Genomic DNA, 19823 nt, shown 5'->3' on the forward strand with positions numbered 1-19823 from the left:
AACAATAGGTAACGCATCTGCCAGCTGTAAATAATTTTTGCACATTTGTTCCACTTTGAACATTTTGTTTCAATTGAAGAGTAAGTTTATTAATGTGTTAGTTCTTAGTTTATTGTTTTGTTTTGAATGATTTACAGAATTTTAATGGTATTTTTATTGATAAATTTGTTGTTTTATACTTTGAGTTTATTTTAAACAATCAAGTGGTGTATAAAATTTATGAAATAAATAAATAACAGTCAGCATACAGTGTGGTTTTCCAAAATGGAAAGACTAATTTTCTGTTCTCACTCACTTGCAGGTGTCTGTAACTACCATCACTTTTAGGCCTTTATTCTGTATTTGCACCAAGAACAAGGTGGTACCTGACTGGTGGGTAAGAAACATTTTCCTGTACCAGTCTTGCATAGAGTATGAGAAGTAATCATGTTATAGACTGGTTTCTTGCTCCCTTGTAAACTGCAGTTATGTATTTTTAGTTCATTTATATCCTGCCACAAACATTTGTTCGGAAGTATACAGAAACAGCAGCACAGGTTGCTAGATACGCAGCCAATTTCCAATTTTGCTCAAGCCTCCTTTCCAATCTTAAAAACATTCAGCTCTTGTGCACACACAAATGAATAACATTCATGTGCATCATACAGGACTGAATAGGCATTACACAAGTGTTGGGTTGTGTGCTCATGTAACACAACTTACCACTTTGAAGCAATGCAGCTGTTTGCAGACTGCACTAATTCAGATATACAAGTTGGAATGCTCAAACAATGTTTTAAAAAACAAAAGCCTACATATACACCAGACACAGATTTCTCAAACACAAATTTCTCCATCTTCTCTCAACTGGCAGTAAATCAGTGCCAAGTCACCTGTGCATCAAGTTCTCCCACAGCAATACTTCAACAGACTAAGTTTCAAAACTCAACAAAAGTATCCTAAGGCAAAGGCACACTTTTTATTTAATGCATCTGATAGTACATAAAACATCGATCAGTGTGGTGCAATGACACAGGGCAGTATGATACTCAATTTTCAATTCCTTTCATGCTGCAACAGAATGACATTTTCTTTCCATTATACAGATATCAGGTGTACACGCACACAACTATCCACACACATTTAAGGTAACATTCAGTTAAAACTGTATAACCAAAATGTTTGGCTTTCTGGGGGGGGGGGGGGAGAATGAGACAAAGAAATCTGTCAGTGTAGCGGCTTAGAAGATTTATAGGTGCATGTTTGCAATTTATTTCTGGCCACTATGCAGTTATTGAACCATATTTTTTCACGAACATGAAACATAGTTCCCAATATGGAACAGTGGATAGACTCCACAAATTCAAATGCCATAACCACTACCTTTTCCATTATTGATACAGTACATACATATTGTGTTAAAGTTCTAGGTTTGCCATTTAAGAAAACTGTTTGAAATTAGCTAACATAAAACATTTTAGACAGTACAGACTTCAACCTGTAAACCCACAGTGTCCACAGCTATCATCCTTAGGATGTAATAGTGTAACTGGCCTTAGGCCTCCTCTGTTACATAATAGTCCAGAACTATAAGCAAGTTGTTCAAAAAAACATAGTATTGCAAGCAGCACTGAACACTAAAATCAGGAAACAATATTTTCATCAAAACTGCTTAGAAGTTACTTTTATCAAATGAGGCATTCATCATTATACAAACAAGTTTTATTAAAATCATAAAAAAATATATTCTAGTTCAATGGTAAACATCTTCAGTAGAAATATACAGGATTGTGAGAAGTCAGACAAATTCCTATAATCTGCACACAGAAACAAGTTGGGAAACAAGAAAAATGGGCTCAAATCCTGAATAGCATCTGCATACAGATGATGACTATGTTTATATAACATACCAAAAAATCTCCTATTGAATGATTTTATCTATGTAGCAACATCAAATATCATGTGACAATCGTTTAATTGACTGTTAATGAGAAATAAAGAATGATTTGTCACTTGTTTGTCACAGAAGCGTGGTCAGAAGTGAGGTTTGATTTCATCACAGGACTGATGCAGACTGATTTCTGAACCAATCCTAAGAAAATGGTTTGCCAATGTCACAGTAGATGGTTCTCCTGATATATAGCACATGGTAGCAAACCTTGCTTATTAAATATGTGTTTGTGTGAACATTAAAAACAACTCAGTAAGCTGTAATAGCTAACTTGTGATTTAATTTAGCATACAGTTTGTGTATGAAACAGGGACATCCCTGCTATCTGATGACCCCCCCATTGTGTTTCTAATGAAGGTACTTGAGGCATCTGTTTTAAGCATTTTTCCCCATCAAAGGCTTTAAGTGTAGTTGCTTTAAATAAGTACAGAGCTTTTGTGCATGTGATAGCTTCCCAGCTGAGTGCAGTGTTAAGATAACTCCATGCACTCTGGGAATGAACCAAGTAGGAAAAAATTTGTGCTTATGGCAATGTCTGGTGGTTGGTATGGGGCCACTAGATACAAACTATGTTTGTAACCAGCAAAACTTTCAATAGTATATGGATCAAATTTTTATAGTGTCTTACAGACTTTAATCAGCTTGGACCATTTAAGCAAATTGTGTTAATGCTTTTACAGAATCCAAATGAATAGTAGGAAAAACCACAATTAAATATGAATATAATTATATAGATTTCACAAAATTCCTATATAGCACAACCAACAGCACATATAAAGGGCAGAGGCTCTTACTGCTTACTTGCTCACTCTAAAGTACGGAGCTTAGAATGTGCTTTCAGGATTGCAGTCTATGTTTCCATTTGTCTCATTTACAGAAAATATTTCACTTCCTTCTTCTCTAGAAGATAGTCTGGGAAAGCAGTAGGGGAAGAAGTTTCTAAATGGAAGCCTGAAAACAGTGCCCTGAAAGCAGTTCAATGAACCCAGTGGGGCTTCAAAATTATTTTTACTCAAGCTGCAACTGCCCTCCATGCAGCATGACAAACATACTTCAATCAGTAAGGAGTTTAAAAACCTGCATGATGGCATAAAATTCAGCTTGGTCAAAGTAAAAGAAATAACACTGGACTTCTGGAAGCCAGCTGCAAGAGTCTAGTAAGCTCTTTGGGTTTTACAATGCTTCTCTTGAAAGGTTAACCATTTTTCTAAACCTTAATTATAATTGGATATTTTATCACACAGCTGTGCTATTTAGTGATTATGCACATCTGTTATACTAACCACTGATGAAGTGTCTGTTTATGACATTGAAGAGCCAGGTTCAGCTTGTTTTGAAATAAGAAAAAAATATTGGTTGTTTGTTATAGTACATAATACAAGAAATGTGACTTAAATCTGAAATGATATGCGGCTCTGCTCGTTAAGCATTCATTTTTAGATTCATGAAACAGTTAATTGTATCTAAACCAGCATAAATCAAACTTAAGCACCATGTGAAGAAGATTTAGTTTTGAAACTTACTTTTCAGGACTTCAAGAAGCCATGTGTAATTATATATAAATAAAGCCAGCTATGTGGGGTTTCGTATTAGGTAATTCAGGAGACCAATTCAGCAAAATCTGCCTTAATAGACTGCCTTCACAGTCATTTTCAAATACACAGTGTGGCCTCAAATGAACTAGCAGTTTTCCAAGATGAAGATATTCATTGATTTTATTCTCTTTCCTTAAACACTGTGTTTAACCATAGTTATCCAAATTATGAACTTTTAAAATAGGAAAACCATCTGGAATTACTTCTGAATAGACATTTCAGACAGTTTGAGAATAGTGTGCAAAACATTTTCTTAAAAAACAAAATGAAAAACCCCTAACGCAACTTCCAGCCCAAGTCCAGAAATTAAAGTTTCTAAAAGCTTTATACTTAAATGAAATATTAATTATATTTTAAAGCTTCAAATAAAAGCAATGTCTGATTTATAAGCCTTCCATAGCATTGAAGGATTTGTACTTACATTCAAGAGTAAGACAAATGATTTTTCAAAGACTGAAATTAATAGTGGAGATTGAGCATATAGGTTAAATAAGCTAAAACTCACGTTGAAGTACAGTGTTCTCACCATAACTTTGTTTTGATGAATTTTTAAAATATATTATTTCAACCAGAGTCCTTTAGTGAACACAACTCTGGTAATGGAACATTTTCATTAATCACCAAAGTCTTCAATTAAAAGGTTGCTTTCTGGTTCTATGCTCCTCATAACATTTTTGATTTTCTTTTTCTAGGTGATGTACCCTCTTCAAATTTTACTGCTCCATTGACAAAGTTAGCTGCAATAAAAAGAGAAGATTAATGTAACACCAATTTGTATAAACACAAAATTGTAATCTCCTAAATTGTCACAATTAGACTTGTATTATTACTTAAACATCCAAGTTTTATACTGGGTACCTTCTATTACATATGTCATAAATAATCTCAGTTCCTTTGTCACTTCCTTCTGCTACCCACCTCTGCAACTTATTGAAAATTCTCCCCTCTGAACATGTCTTGGCATAGTCCTTTGAAGAACCATTTTTCCAGCAAATATCCCAAGCTTCACCTTACCAAACTGATAGACTCCCCATCTCCAACTCAAGGATAAATCTGGAAGAAAGGTAGGTGGATATTCCTATTTCCCCATACAGTTTCCCTGTTCCCCCAATATTTGCTCCGAAGCATTCTGATAGTTGGGAGGCAGCACCCGGGGCTGCAGGAGGGAGGATGAGAATCGCCAAAGAGCGTGTGAATCCCTTTTCTGCTCACAAGAGGACTCCACTGGATCAGATACTTTCATCATCAAAGGTACACAACCCGAGTTAAATCAGGGATTTAAAAACAACTAATAGTGCAATCCAATACAAATCAGTATACTCAGAAATAAGCTTCATTCAGTCCACTTAACATGTTAAGCATACACCACGCTGCAGCCCTAGATGAAGTTTGCTTTAGACTTAACCAACAAGGTATCCTCTGTCTCTACAGCAAGATGAATGGACTGAGCAAATTGCATTCTATAACACAACACCAACTCCAGTGCTAAGAAACCAAGCAAGTAACATGCTTTTCACTGGAAGCTGCCACTATAATATTGCACATTCAGCCATCAATTGCTACATATACAAATCATGCAAAACTTTAGCTGTTAAGCAATGGTTTAGTGCAGGTGTGGCCAACCTTTTTCAGCCTGAGGGCTTCAATGAGGATTGAAGCCTTCATGTCAGTAGTGGGCATGGCAAAGAGACACTTAACAGACCATACAGGTAGCACACTTATGTTCACCAGATAATCACACAGGCACTCAGCAGAGGAGAGAAGGAGATTTCACTCCATTAAAGCACTGGGGCAAAAAGATGGGGGAAATGAAGGAGTTTCAAAGATCTTACTTCTGAAAAGTCCCACTTCTTCCTCTGGTACAGTGTCTTTGTTAGGAGCTATAAGAGAGGAGGAACACTCCTGTTTCCCGAGCCTCTCCCATAACTTTGAACAGTGGCACTGTGCACTTTTCAGAAGTAAAATAAGCCGCAGAATTTGGGAAGAGATCACTCCTTCAGGAGGCAGGGTGGGATATAAATTTAATAATTGGATCATATATTTACTGCAATGTGCATGAGCTGAATGAGCCCAAGCTCTCCTCCCACCTTAATTTCAAAACAAGCCATCTTTGAACCAAGAGTTATGAAGCTTGTCTAAACCAAGCATACTTGAGTTAAACCTAGATAGTGGACTTTCCCACAACAAATTGAGATTAAGGGATATGATGTAAAACACTGCCAAACTGGAAAAGTAAATGAAGTCAAATGTTCTACCAGGAAAGGGTGAGGGGAAGCCCATGAGCCAGACACTCACTCCAGCTCATGTTTATCACAGTAAACCATGGTTTAGAACAACATGCCAATGTGGCAGTTATATTTTGTGACTGATAGCAGTATATCAGTATGAGGAATATACCTACCTTTGGATGATTCTTTCCTTGTTGGTTTAACCTTTATGTTTGTTGTTTTCTTAGGAATTTGATTCTGAATATGCTCCCTCCATTTCTTTAATTGGAAATTAATGAATTTCCACATCATCCAAGCTTGGGTCAAACAGATTGCAGCCAGACAGCTAATTCTAGTAAGTTGAAAAATGTTATATGGAAATTAATACAACTACAAGCACTGAACAATAAATATGAAAAGTTTAGAAATAATGCATTAAATTGGCTCAAGTTATGTTGGAGGCAAGCATGTTTGAAATTATCTACATTTATGGAGTACTGAAGGAAAAAAAAATACTCAAGACATGCAACCGCACCTTTGCTAAGAGGGATGTCACTTTCCTGTGCTTTTAGAAGCAACCTGATGTTTCTGAGTGATATGGCTAATAACTATTAATAGACCTAACAAATATGGAGCAATATCCCTCCTGTTTCCAAATACAAGTTCAAGCAGAGGATGAACTTGTCAGAGACCCCAGGCTGGTCACTGCTGGAGACAGAATGCTGAAATGGCTGGAACTTACTTATTTCAAAACAGAAATTCATATATAGTTTTGCTATTTGAGCTATCTAACACTATTCCATGTACTTCTGATTTATATCTTTCTGCGCTTGCACAAGAAGCAGCTACCAGCAAACTCCAAATAAAGAGAATATTCCCAATGTTCTGGGACAGAAGCAACAGCTGCCTATAAATCAAAGGGCATATTCCATAATTTACCATAGCTGGCATTGAGTACTGTGGTGTTTCTCCTTCCCACCCTGAACCCAGGAGGGACCAAAGATAAAGGGGGGTGTTTGAGTACACTTAGTGGGCATTGAATGCTGGCTATCTACTGGGGAGGGAAAGAACAGAAAAAGAATGGAGTGGATGAAAACCTGAACAGAAGAACTCAAGATTGCAACATTTTCGTGCAAGGTCCCTTGATCAATTAAGATAGATTTCAGATATCTCACACAAATTACCTATCAACTTAATGTAATATTTAAAGGAGCAATAATAAAAAACCGACAGTACATTTTCCTGCAAGAATAGCTAGTTCTTTGCCATTTGTTAAATTCACTGTACCTAAGAGTTAGTATGTTGAAGTTTCCTTCTGCTATGGAAAAGCCAGGATTTTCTGCTCTTGCTAGACCAAATCCAAATGTGAGAACTGACAAAGTTAGAGTCAGAAGGCGAGCCAATATGAACAGTAGAGCCCAGAGGGTAAATCTGAAAAGAAATTCACAGTAAGTATTTCCCCCCAAATCAGTTGCTTCATGAACGCCTTAAATTACCATATTTTTTAAAAAAAACTGGGTCTTATAAACAAGAATAATGTTATACAAACAAGAATACAAAGTTTTCTCACATCATTTGTATATCACAAAAATAGCATATTAAACGTGGTAAAATATTTAAAACATGTGTTTCATTATTAGTGGTCAATGTACAAGTTCTTGGTTCATGAATTGGTTTATAGAAGATGCATTCACCATGCTATGGTTCCCCTTTATCACATACACAGCACAACAAAACAATGACAAGAATCCGCCGACAGCATACAAATCAATCTGGCTAACCTGATTCAAAAATACACACTCAACCCCCCTGCCCCAAATTCTCACTACAGCCAACCAAAGACAACCAACCACACCCTAAGCCATCCCAACCACTTTCACCACCAAAGAAATACAACTAGTGAATAGTTTTTTCTAATAAGGCTGTTTCCCATACTATTTGATACCATTGGCCCATGCTTACTCCTGACAGGTCTCAAATCCAAATTACCAGATTTTAAGTTTCCTGAATACTGTACTGATAATTATCCTAAATAGCTGCTTAGAAAGGGCATCTAACAGATCCCATCATCGGAAGCCCCCGCAAGGACTTCCACTTGTGCAATGGGGCTTTCCTCCATCCTCCATGCACTCCAGCAAATTGAATCTAGGGGTAAGATTAGAGAAACCTAGAACAGCACAAGGGGGATGGAAGAGGGGGATTGTTCCATCTGGCAAGCTGAAAAACTTGAGCTGATTGAACAATCAATACAGCATGACATTGAATTATTCTCAAGGAATAGCAGTGTTTTCCACTCAGTGGCGCTTTCCACATCATATTACTTCTGCAATAAAAGTTTCAAAAACTTGCATCATGTGGCACAGGGCAACCCTGCTGTACACATGCAATATTTTAAGGCTGCAAAAGACAGCTCATTGTATAAGACAGGAAGAAGAGGAACATAGAAGTCCTGAGATTCCTTTGAATCTTGGAGGAAGAAATTCTATAGATACGGGACTACCACTGAAAAAGGCCTTCACCTAGTAACTACCAACCTGCTCTTTCCCAGTGGCAAACTAGAGAACTGCTCCAAGGCTGCTCTTAAGACCCAGGAAGCCCAAATAGATGCACACAACTAGTGAAATAACCTGGTCCCAAACCAAATGCTATTATGCTGGTAACAAAAGAGGTGAGGGGTAAAAGAAAGGGATAGAGGGAGAAAATTAAAAGTTAATTTCATAATAGTAACAGTAATAATAAATAGAAATTACCCTTTTTGCTTATTCTCATCGCTGAAGTAGAAAAGGCGTGAGGCATGAAAAATAAGTTCCACAAGGTAATGCGGTACCAGCAAAATTAAGCCCAAGCGATGCAGACTGAAATATTAAAAATAAATATCTTCCTCAATATATTAACACAGTTCAAGATATCAGTAACTATTAGGCCAATGCATGGTCTAGTTACAGCACGGTTTGTTTTGCTACAGAAAAATCTGTTTTCAAATCCCAGCTCAGTTAAGATCAAATTATCTAACCATTGTTTCCCAATTGTGTCATTATCCTTACACAACATATAGGTAGTAGGGTTTAGACACATTTACTGAACATTTACTTTGCATGCTATAAAATACAAAGTTTATAGATACAGGCACCCCCCACTTAAGCGCACCCCACTCAAGCACAACTGTTTTTACATGGGTCACTGCTAAATAAAGTGGGCTTTCCCTTGCTCGGGGCTACTACCCGAACAAGGGAAAGGCCACAGCAAATTTGAACCCTTGAAGCAGCTGAAGGGGAGCAGACTGCATAGAGTCCTCTCAGCGTGCAGGGAGCTGATCGCCTGCTTGTTTGCTCACCTGACTGCTTGCCTGCCTGCCTTTTGGCTGGGCCAACACAAACACTCAGCCTCCTGGGACTGTCCACCTGCCTCCCTGTCTGGGCTGCAGCACAGCAGCACTGGAACATGGAGGCAGCACAGGTGGTGGGAAGACAACATGCCCAGTGGCAGTTGCTCTCAGCTGCCCTTCTCACCCCTTTGCCTGGTTTGCAGCCAGATGCCACAGCTGGGATGGCTCGGCAGTCTTGGGATGGAGCCTGCACATACTGAGTGCCCTAGCCCCCTACTGGGGGATGTGCCTTTTTTCCCTCTTCCAGACCTTGCTTGCATTTCGGATTGGACAGCGGGAGGAGGGGAGGAAGCCAACTTGCCTAGCCCAGCCTTGTTCCCCTGATGCTCACCCAGTCCACCTCACTACTGCCTCTCCATGGGGGAGATTGCCAACTTCCAAGCCTCCTTACTCTAGAGTCACTTCACCCACTCTCTCTCTGTCCCTCCCTTTCCATTAAAGTGGGGTGCTCCCCACTTTACCCAATTTCAATTATGCATGCGGGGCCCCGGAACGTAACCCCCGCGTAAGTGGGGGGACGCCTGTACTTACTTCAAAATGTAGGCACCGGATATGTGAACAATATAAAGACAGATGTAGTACAACTGTCTAGGAATATCTTCCTAGAATTATATGAAAGAGGAAAAGGAGACATGTTACACTTTAAAAAGACAAAAGAAACAACTCTGCGCAAGCTGTGTGATCTTTCATTGTTCTTCATACTTAAATTAAGAAATGCAGATTGAGTTGCAGGCATTAACTGAGTCATTTTGTCTTCACAATGTCTTCCAGTGCTATTTTCTTGGGTTCTGGAAAGGGAGGGCAGCAACGTTAAGTTTTCCCCATTTCATTCAAACTTCTCCTTATTTGGAACACCCACCATTCTCTTTGTACCCAAGATCTAGTTTGCTGTTTTTTGGCCTAAAGTTTTTATATGGTAGAATATTAACAATAAAAATATGGTGAAATTGCAACTCATACCTTTCGAATCTTTTGGAAGTACAGTTCTGGCAGTGAATGAAGCCAATAGGCAATTTGGCAGATATAGAAGAATTTAACCTGAAAACTAAACACACACACAAAATAATTAAAAATTCAAAAACAGTGTTAACCTAACTCATTCAACCATTACACTCACCAGGCCAATTTTGACTCTGTTATCTAGTGAACAATGTGCCTTCTTCCTAACTTTCATGTTATGGGGGGAGGGATGGGGGATAATCCAAACAGTTTCAGTAACCTTCCAGTTCTCATGCTGGGAGGAAGGCAGGGCAGCAATTGCCTGGGACAACGTGGCATGAGCGAGCTGGCAGTAAAGCACACCATGCAAGTTGGAATTAACTCTTTATTAGCAATAACACAATCTGTACAGACTTGGCAAAGTGTCAGGCCTAATGAGTACAGCAGCTCATCCCCGGTAAATCTTGCCCCATGGATCAGTTGCTGAGACTCAAGGTCTCAGCCTCCCTTGGCCCCTTTCATGCTTCATCTGGTTCTGGGAGACCAGAGGGGAACAGAGCGTGTCACAGCAAGAGAGGGAGACACCTGTGACTCTTCACCAGCCTGGCTCATCTCTGCCTCCCTCCCTCCTCCCCTGCTTCAGCTTCTGCCTCTTCTGGACTTCCCTCTACCACAGACTCTCCTAGCTCACTAAGGCATGTTACCTCTTCAGCTTCCAACAGCTTCTCTTCCTAGCATTCTCCCTCTGGCTGCTCATCATCCCACCAATGGTTCTTCCCACCATTCCTCTGCATCCATCCAGCCAGTCCATGACATCACCCTTACCAGGCTCCAGGGCAAATAAAGTTCCATGGGAGTTTTTTGCCTGCCACCACCCAGTATCAGCTGAAGTTGATATACTCTCCAAAAGAGAAATATGTGGGGGGAGGGAAGCTTCTTCAGCTATTGCTGAGCAAATGGATTTTAATTCCTATAACCAAGCATCAGCTGAAGCTAGAATGCTCCTTTGCTGTAGGGGAAAGGCACTTTCCCCCAAGGCAGGAGAGAAATTTTGCAAGTGTATTTTTTGGCTTTGTTAGCAAAGTCAGTCAAGAATGTAGACTTTGCTCATACAATTTGACTTTCTTGATTAAATTAATCTGCAACACTCAACATTCATAGAAAAACTCCCTAATATTTTATTTTAATGAATGTTTAAATATTATGTATACAAGTGAAAGATAGCAAGGGCACTCTACCACATACTGTAGCCTGACAAATGCAATCTCAATATGCAGACAGCACTTAATTGGCATAGTCTTTCAAATGTTCCTGAAAAAGCATAGCAAGCATTGGATAAGAAGATCCCTCCTCTTATGGACAAGGAATTGGGGACAGGGTGTTGGCAACCAAAAATAGCTGTCACTACACTGGCAGTAGATCCCACTTGGATCTACATTTGTACTGGGTTTTTTTTTTAATAAACTATCAAGATATGGGTGTGAAACAGACAATGAAATAGGAAGGGCAGTAAAATCCCAAGCCCCTCTGAAGAGCTTCACAGTTGACTGGACAATGGAACAGCAGACTAAATTCAGCCTAAATGAAAACTAATGTACAATCCTACATACATAATGGAGTCTAAACTGCTTGCATTAGGAAATATCCTGGTTGACTGCAAATGGATTCTATTTGCAAAGTCAAACATAATTTCAAATACTGGTAAATATATCAGCAAATATTGTAAACTATTATATAAATCTAGGATGAATATTCAGATATTCAAAAGAATGCATGACACAGATTGTGTAGGGGGAAATTTTAAGTGTATTATAGGGAAGGGGACATTGCAGATGGGACTTGTATACCTGCTGCCCTCTTCACTCATTCAAAATGAATGGTTGAAGAGGGTTAGTCTTATCCCCTGTCCCCCAATTCAAGAGAACATAACAGAGTCACAAGAGATGCAACTAAAGTAGACCAGCAACTGTTACAATTTATTAAAAAAGGAAGGTTAATTTTTTTTCATATATATTAGCTTCTGGAGAGAGAGAAACGCAACTGAGGGGAACGTGACAACACAAATGTATAAAACTATGGTTGGAGATTAGACACTGCAGAGATGTATTCAACCTGAAGAACATCAGAAAGTTAATTGAACAAATAAAGCAATAGCCACTAAAATCAGATGAAGGAACACAAGAACAACACTTACAACATTTGAGAATGAGGGTAATCTTTCCACAATAAAGTTGGATTGGTAGTGAATTCTTCCTAATGGGGAGAAATATACAGGTAAAAGAAGTGATCATATATTTTGTGCTAACATGTATGTCGAAGAAATTCTAGAAAGATAACTTGACTTACTTACTGCAGACAAAATACTGGCTCCCCAGACAAATGAAAACAAGTAGAAAACTGCTAGTTGCCCTGATTCGTTGAATTTGCTATGCTTTGTTTTTGACAAGTGGAGACGTCTATTAATTTTCTAGAAATTAAAAAACAAAAACATGAGCAAGAGTTTACATGAGTTAGGAAGTGGGTATTTTTCTGTACTGATTACGCTATCTGGATAATCTAATATCAGCACAACGTCAGTGCTTATCTTATCTTCTCTATTTGTATTCCAATGCAATAAGGCTATAAATTGGACTTTTAGCCTTATTAGCCAGGTCAGCAATATGACTATCATCCACAGCAATTCTACCCTATCAGAGTAGCCCTAATACTCAAGTGTTTGTAAAAATGTAACATGCTGTGCCCCATACTGGCTACTGAACCTCACACAGTGCAGAGCCCAATATGTACAGCTTATGACATACTGTATAGCTAAAAAGGGTAATAGGCAAGTTCCACTGGAATGGTGGGCAAGCATGCATACAATATGGTTACTGGTACTAGTATCTCTTCTTGACTGACAAAGAATCAATTTTCTGGCTCAGCAATGAGAGGACAGTAAGAGAAGTCTCTTACACAGAGACAGGGAAGCTGTGGGCTTCCAGGTGTTGATGGACTCCAACTCCCCTCATCCTTGGCCATGCTGGCGAGGCCTTATAGGAGTCAGATTCTGACGAGCCACAGATCCCCAACCCCTGCTCTAGCAAGCCTTGCAGTGACTCACTGAATGAACAGTTTGTTGATTTCTGGCACCGAATATCAAGTACTTCATGACAAGTACTAGATGTATTATTTAGAAAGCCATCTTAAGAGCTAAGAACTTATCAAACCCAAAATATGTACACCCATCTAATAATGGTCAACTTACATCTAGTATGTATTCCTGAATCACTGCATGAAGAATAATGGCTATAAGCATGTAGAAAAAGATGGTGGCCACGTCTTTTGGACCATACTCATAGAAATGTACCAGCTCAGGCCTCTCATCTGAAATGCATAACATCTTATTATTACAACAGAATCCTGCTGTATAGAGTGCACTTGGAAAACCATTAGGCAATAAAAGAAAACAAAAATGGTTTTCATCAATGTTGCTTATCTTAGATCAGTTTTAGAAACTCATAAGCCAATCTCCAAATGGCACTTTTAGCCTAGGTTGTGGTCACCACAACAATATCTAGGCACTGTTTCTCTCAGTTGTGTTTGTTGTTTATCCTTCATTTTATTATTATTTTCAGTTCAATACCGCTTTATATATTAAAGAAAAAATCTCAAATTGATTTACAACACATTAAAACATCAAGCAATCCAGAATAAAACAAATTCAAGCTTCAAGGAAAGTATTTCAGATCCTTCTGTAAGTGACATTTTACTTTCCTCCTTTTTATTTCCGGACGTAATTTATATAGCTTCCCCTTAGCAGAAGTACTCTAGGAAGTCAGTATGGTATAGTGGTTAGTGTTGGACTAGGACCTGGGAGATTAGGGTTCAAATCGCCACTTAATCAGGAAGCTCACTAGGTGACCTTGGGCCAGTCACAGTCTCTTAACCTACCTAAAAGGGTCATTGCAGGGATTAATTGAGGAGGGGGGTGAATTAACCATGTACTCCTTGGAGAAAAAGGTGGGATATAAATGCAATAAATAAGCTCCTCTGCTTACTTGTTAAGAAAGCTGGAGGGGCCAGCCAGATGGAGATGTCAGTTGCTAACCTGGCATCCAGAGATCTCCATGTGGTCACAATTGGACCCGCACCAGTTGCAAAACGTGCCTGGTGTCTGGCTAATTTTGAACGTCTTAGATTTCTATGATGAATTCTTCAAGAAATAACTGGGTAACAATTCAAGACTTAGGAGTATGTGCTATCTAGGATTAACGGAATTTAAAAGAAAGTCTTCTCTCTTGCATTTTTAAGTCAGTGAACTTGTTAATGTTTTACAGTCCCAAAGACATATACATGCAGGGATCAGGCTGTTCTGCAGACTCAAAAAGATTATAAATGAAGGCTGCAATCCTATACAAACTAAGGAGTAAGACCTACTGAACTCAGCAGAACTTACTTCTGAGTAAGCATGCACAGAATTGCACAGTAAATAATTGGCATGAGACTTATCAGTGTTTTATTGTTTAAATCAATGGCCAGCCATGCAGATGATTTTGTTTTACTCTTACCTGTGGTGTATGTAACATTGTACTGAACAGTAATAAACATAATGGCATATTTGGCTGTAACCTAAAATTTAAAACAGAAGGCAAATTAGCAAGCGCTTACATCACTTACCGGTACATGTTTCCTAAAAGCTACCACTGTAAAGTTTTTATCCTTTGTTTTAACACACAACTTTCTGGCTTTCAGTCTTAATATATTTATATGCATCAGGGATGGTAAACATTCACTGGTCTAGGATTGTATCACCAAGTTTAAAATTGGGCCATACCAAGGGCTGACACCGATGTAACACTGACAGTCCCTTAAGAGATCAGAGTCACAAGATTGTGCTCTCTGATGTGCAAATCCTCACTCCCGTGAGTTTTACTCACAGTTAGTCATTATGTCTACAACTGATGTAAAACGTGGTTAACACACTAAGCTGGGTTTGATCATGAGGAGGACCCAAAGCTAAGTTTTGATGTTGGCTCCTAAGTTCTTGTTATGAGCAAAGCCAGCTTAGCATTAGCCATGCTTAACATGTGCAGGCATCAATAATAATAATAATAATAATAATAATAATGACTAACCATAGGAAAAACCAGGGCCTAAAATGTTAGGAAACATGAGAGTCCAACCGCAGAACCATTGTTAAGGGACGAAAAGTGTTAAATTGGCAAAGGATCCCCAAAATACACATTAATACATTGTTTATATGCTTGCCATTTTATTTTTGATACACAGAAGCATGCACATTACATTCAGGCCCAAATCTCCTTTATGATGCAGGCACAGTTGTTCAGAGGATAGTTCAAGAAACAGGGATGAAAATTATTTCCTCACAAGGGACCAAAACAGCATGGAAGCAAAGGTAAGTATCCTTTCCTGGTCCACCTTCAGCAACAGGCAGCTAACCAACACAGGCCAGGACACATGCGATGATTTACAGCCAATGACAATGGTAGGATTTTTCTTAGTGTTTTGAAAGCCATATTCATTCCACTCAAATAAATAGGGACACTACAAAGACAAAATGCTTTTCTCTGAAGGCAGAACACAATTCCACATTCAAAAAAACAACTCCTACTCTCTACCTACAGGAATGAGTATCATCTTATGGTCACAGTCCACCAAGGAATTAAGTGCTACCCAATTATGTCAAAACCTCCCTAACTCTCTGCTAGTTTTTAAGCAAACAAATCATTTTATTACTATGTAGCACTTGGTTGTTTGAGGAAACCATACACTCCATAAGGAAATGCATTTCAAGGCATCAGACGTGTTAAAAGAACAAGTATATGGATGTATAATATAAGGCAATATCTGCAGCCAGAAAGTCACTGAGGATCTTTGCACCTTCACCATTAGCAGAAATAAAGAAAAGTATATACAGTGGTACCTCAGGTTACATACGCTTCAGGTTACAGACTCCGCTAACCCAGAAATAGTGCTTCAGGTTAAGAACTTTGCTTCAGGATCAGAACAGAAATCGTGCTCTGGCGGCACGGCAGCAGCGGGAGACCCCATTAGCTAAAGTGGTGCTTCAGGTTAAGAACAGTTTCAGGTTAAGAACGGACCTCCGGAACGAATTAAGTACTTAACCCGAGGTACCACTGTAAACTGAATTAGAATGCTTATATTGCTACTGTAAATCCAACAGCAAGTTCCATCTGGAAGATATTCACAACTCTAAAAACTGAAATTCCAGTCTTAAACATCAGTCTATTATACACTTATACTTAATGTATTGCAGATCGAAGAGTACAACTGCAGTTTGCAGCCTGATTACGTTAACAATCTGCTACAAGTCTCCTCATACTAGCACTACATTGAGTTGTATTGAGGAGCATAATTATGCCAAATCTTCTGGTTGTATTTTACTCTAAGACCAATTCAAACACCTTGCTGAGTGAAGGTAGAAACTAATTTCCCTATTGTAACTTTCCCATTTTTACAATGGCCTTAGATTAAAAAAAAGCACCACTTCATTTTCAGACCATCACCTTAGCCATTGCAATTCTTTTGTCATATAACAGTGCTGTGCAATATCCAGATTACATGCAAACAGAGCAGTGAGGGTAAACCCTCCAAATGTTACTGGGTCTTCAACATCCATGTGGAGAACCAGAGTTCCCTATCCCTGGGCTAAAGTAATGTCTAGATCCACATGTCTTTATGACTAGGGTAAAAACTGTAGTGGAGAGGAAATTGCTGGATCTGATCAACTCTTCCCTAACCTCCAATTGGTTGACCTTCACCTGCTCCCCCCTGTGAACTTCCTCTGTATCCTTCAACATTCATATTTGTATGTTGTTCCAGGATCATAGCATTGCCCCTTTCTCCCTATTTACTCCCCCGATCTGTTTTCTAATTCCTTTGCTGTTAAGACTGCCTCAGACTGAGCTGGGATTCTTGAAAAGCACATGAGAGGCTTTTCAACCCTACATATCCCTCTCTTTACTGTTCATTGATTTGCCTGCCCACCTCTACGTAACATCATGTTTGATGGCATTTTTTGAAAACAGGGCACAACTGTGACACAGTCATTTTATATCAAATCTAAGGTGTGCAAAAGTAATTCTGAGTCTTTTTCCAAATTCCATTTTGCAGGTTTATGATGAACATGATTATGTAAATTTGGCCACACTTGAGACTTCTGCTTAAAAGGCATGTTAAGTTGTTTATATTAACAGTATCCCATGTGGAAAGAACAAACATACACATCTTACACCTTTTTGTCACAATTCGTTTACCTGCTGCTTGAACCAAATGGGGCAAAATGCATTCTTTAAGCAATCAACCAACCACATTAACACAGCTTTCCATAACTTTTACACACTTCATTCCTTCTGAATAGCGTGCACCCTATTAGCTTTCTAATGTTGGTTGGCATCCATCTGTTTTGAGAGACAATGGAGTGCACCAAACTCTGCAGGAGTTCTCCCAGCAAAATCCCACAAGGCAAATGGAGCTTTAGGACCAGAGTTTTCCTTCTTCTAGATGGCCTACCTTCCCAGGTTGATAAGCCTTATGTGCCCCTCACTTCCCTCTACAGCACATGCAGAAAACACCTTCTTGACTGTTGAACCCACTATTGGTCTTATCTGCTCTATGTGCTGGAGACTAACTTACTGAGGGTTGAGACCAATCGGATACCCACACCTGGTTTAGCTGGCCAGCTGAAGCCATTTCTGGGGTGTAGTTACATGCTGACAGCTTCTAGGAGCCACAGGTGGCAGCTGAGCCCATTGCGGACAAACTATCACAGAAGGAGCATATGTCCCCTACCAAAGGTACTACGGTTCCCCTAACACTCCATACACCCTTTCTAATGTAGCAGAGGTATCAATAAGTATATGTTATAATCAATGCTACAATATGTACCATGCCAAATATACACCTAATAGCTGCATTTCACATACCACACGATTGCCAACTCATACAAACATATGACAGTCCCTCAAAATGTACACATACAAACAATGCTTAACACAGAAAATGAGATACTGTACTGAGTTCTGGTCCTCCTCAAACTGGTGCCCCTCCAGATGTTTTGTACTACAACTCCCATCAGCACTGGCTGATTGGAAGAGAGACAACCAGATTGGAAAAGGCTAGTCTAGAAATACTAACCGTCAAATCTAGCTTCTCATTAAAGTTTAGTAACCAATGAAACTTGAGATTCCTTATAGTGACTGAGGTCTGTTCTTATCGTACACCGTAGAACTAAGCTTCAGTGCTGAAAATAGATGCCAAGGCTGGGCTTGCAACACTGTGTGACCAGCTCCAGAGAGCAGCCAAGCAGATTATACACTCACACACTCTCTCGGGCCTTGAAAATGGAGGGTGGTATCTCGGGTTACAGACTCCGCTAACCCAGAAATAGTACCTCGGGTTAAGAACTTTGCTTCAGGATGAGAACAGAAATTACGTGGCGGCAGCAGCAGGAGGCCCACTAGCTAAAGTGATACCTCAGGTTAAGAACAGTTTCAGGTTAAGAACAGACCTCCAGAGCGAATTAAGTTCTTAACCCGAGGTACCACTGTACCTTGGTTTACAAACTTAATCCGTTCTGGAAGTCCGTTCTTAAACCAAAGCATGCTTTCCCATAGCAGCAGGGGACTCAATTTACAAATGGAACACACTCAACAGGAAATGACACATGTTCTCATTCCAAGGCAAAAAAACTTAACCTACTTCCGGGTTTGCAGGGTTCTTAATTCAAGTTGTTCATAAACTAAGCTGTTCTTAAACCAAGGTACCACTGTAATAGTAGAGGCAGGACAAAACTTTCAGAGAAGGGGCGTGGGGGGGGGGGAGTACTTTGCCTCCCACTTTGCCTCATCTAGCGCTACATTAACCCAAAGGCATCTATCTCTGCTATGCCGAGAAATCATTTAGTTGTGGGGTGTTGTTCTTCTTCTTATCAGTTCGACCACCGAGAATTTATATCCCACCTCACCCCACCCCTCCCTCTCCCGACAGAGGGTCTCTAACATGTGGCTTGGCTTGCTTTCACGAGTTATCTGAGCAAAAGACTCCGTGCGGGGGAAGGGAGGGAGGAGCGGTAGGCAAAGCCGGCCCCGACAGGGATAACGTCGCCTCTCTTGCACAGAGGAAGAACGTGAACGGACACACGTAGAGGGGGCTGGTGAGAATCGCCAAGGAAAAGGAAGTGCCCGAGCCGAGATTTCGGAAAAGGGCGGGGCCGCGCGCGGAGGAGGGGGGAGGAAAGGGGTGTGCCTCAGCCGAGAAGCCCGCGCTCCGCTACTACGCTGACCACCCTACCCGCCCCCCGCCCTCTCTCGCCCCCAGGCCCTAGACAGCGCTGATACCTCGAACATAAGCCCCAAGAGGAGGCCCATGGCCAGGCAGGACACGGCGTCCGCGTGGTTCTGGATAACGAACTCATGGCTCAGGACTGGCGGGCTCTTATTCTTCTTCCGCAGCCCCATTGCTGAGGAGGCTTGTGAGGCTGGGGAAGCTCCAGGCCCCAAAGTGGAGGGGAAAGAGAGAAAGAAAGAGAGATGAAGGATGAAGAACACCCGGCAGTCCTTTAAAATAAATAAAAAAAACAACTCCTCAACAATCCCCCCCCCTCACCTCACGCCTAGTAAACACCAACGACTTTCACCCCTTCCACAACTCTGGCCCGCCTCCTCCCTCCGGGGGTCGTCCAATCGCCGCGCAGGGTGAACGTGACTGTCGGCTTCGGCGGCTAATCGCTTGCCTCGGCTGCAGCT

The 19823-nt window shown here is 40.1% G+C and overlaps 1 protein-coding gene across 3 annotated transcripts; it reads right to left on the minus strand.

The window, feature by feature from the left end:
* Positions 1–936: 936 nt before the first annotated feature.
* On the minus strand, positions 937–19822 carry LOC310680377 (translocating chain-associated membrane protein 1-like 1). 3 transcript variants are annotated; one of them, XM_083447052.1, is made up of 12 exons: positions 19684–19816; positions 19416–19564; positions 14604–14664; positions 13301–13419; positions 12407–12523; positions 12251–12309; positions 10078–10162; positions 9649–9719; positions 8483–8587; positions 7020–7163; positions 5927–6084; positions 937–4262 (listed from the first exon to the last, which is right to left on the minus strand). In XM_083447052.1, exons 2-12 carry the CDS (start codon positions 19533–19535, stop codon positions 4189–4191), a joined length of 1113 nt encoding a protein of 370 aa, XP_083303178.1. In that variant the 5' UTR covers positions 19536–19564; positions 19684–19816; the 3' UTR covers positions 937–4188. The 3 variants fall into 3 exon arrangements, with proteins under 3 accessions (XP_083303178.1, XP_083303179.1, XP_083303177.1); XM_083447053.1 differs by having other exon boundaries at positions 19416–19555; positions 19684–19753; XM_083447051.1 differs by having other exon boundaries at positions 19416–19822.
* Between the last annotated feature and the right edge of the window lies 1 nt (position 19823).

The sequence above is a fragment of the Podarcis tiliguerta genome, assembly GCF_965153285.1.
Source record: "Podarcis tiliguerta genome assembly, chromosome: 6".
NCBI classification, from domain to species: domain Eukaryota; kingdom Metazoa; phylum Chordata; class Lepidosauria; order Squamata; family Lacertidae; genus Podarcis; species Podarcis tiliguerta.

What these genes read in the sequence shown, in the direction of transcription:
- LOC310680377 (XM_083447051.1), bottom strand. Translation starts at nt 19,535, where the DNA reads ATGGGGCTGCGGAAGAAGAATAAGAGCCCGCCAGTCCTGAGCCATGAG. An exon ending in GAGCCAGTATTTTGTCTGCA is followed by an intron (nt 12,310 to 12,406) that starts GTAAGTAAGTCA and finishes TCTCCCCATTAG; the next exon opens with GAAGAATTCACTACCAATCC. An exon ending in TTCAACATACTAACTCTTAG is followed by an intron (nt 6,085 to 7,019) that starts GTACAGTGAATT and finishes TCAACTTACTAG; the next exon opens with AATTAGCTGTCTGGCTGCAA.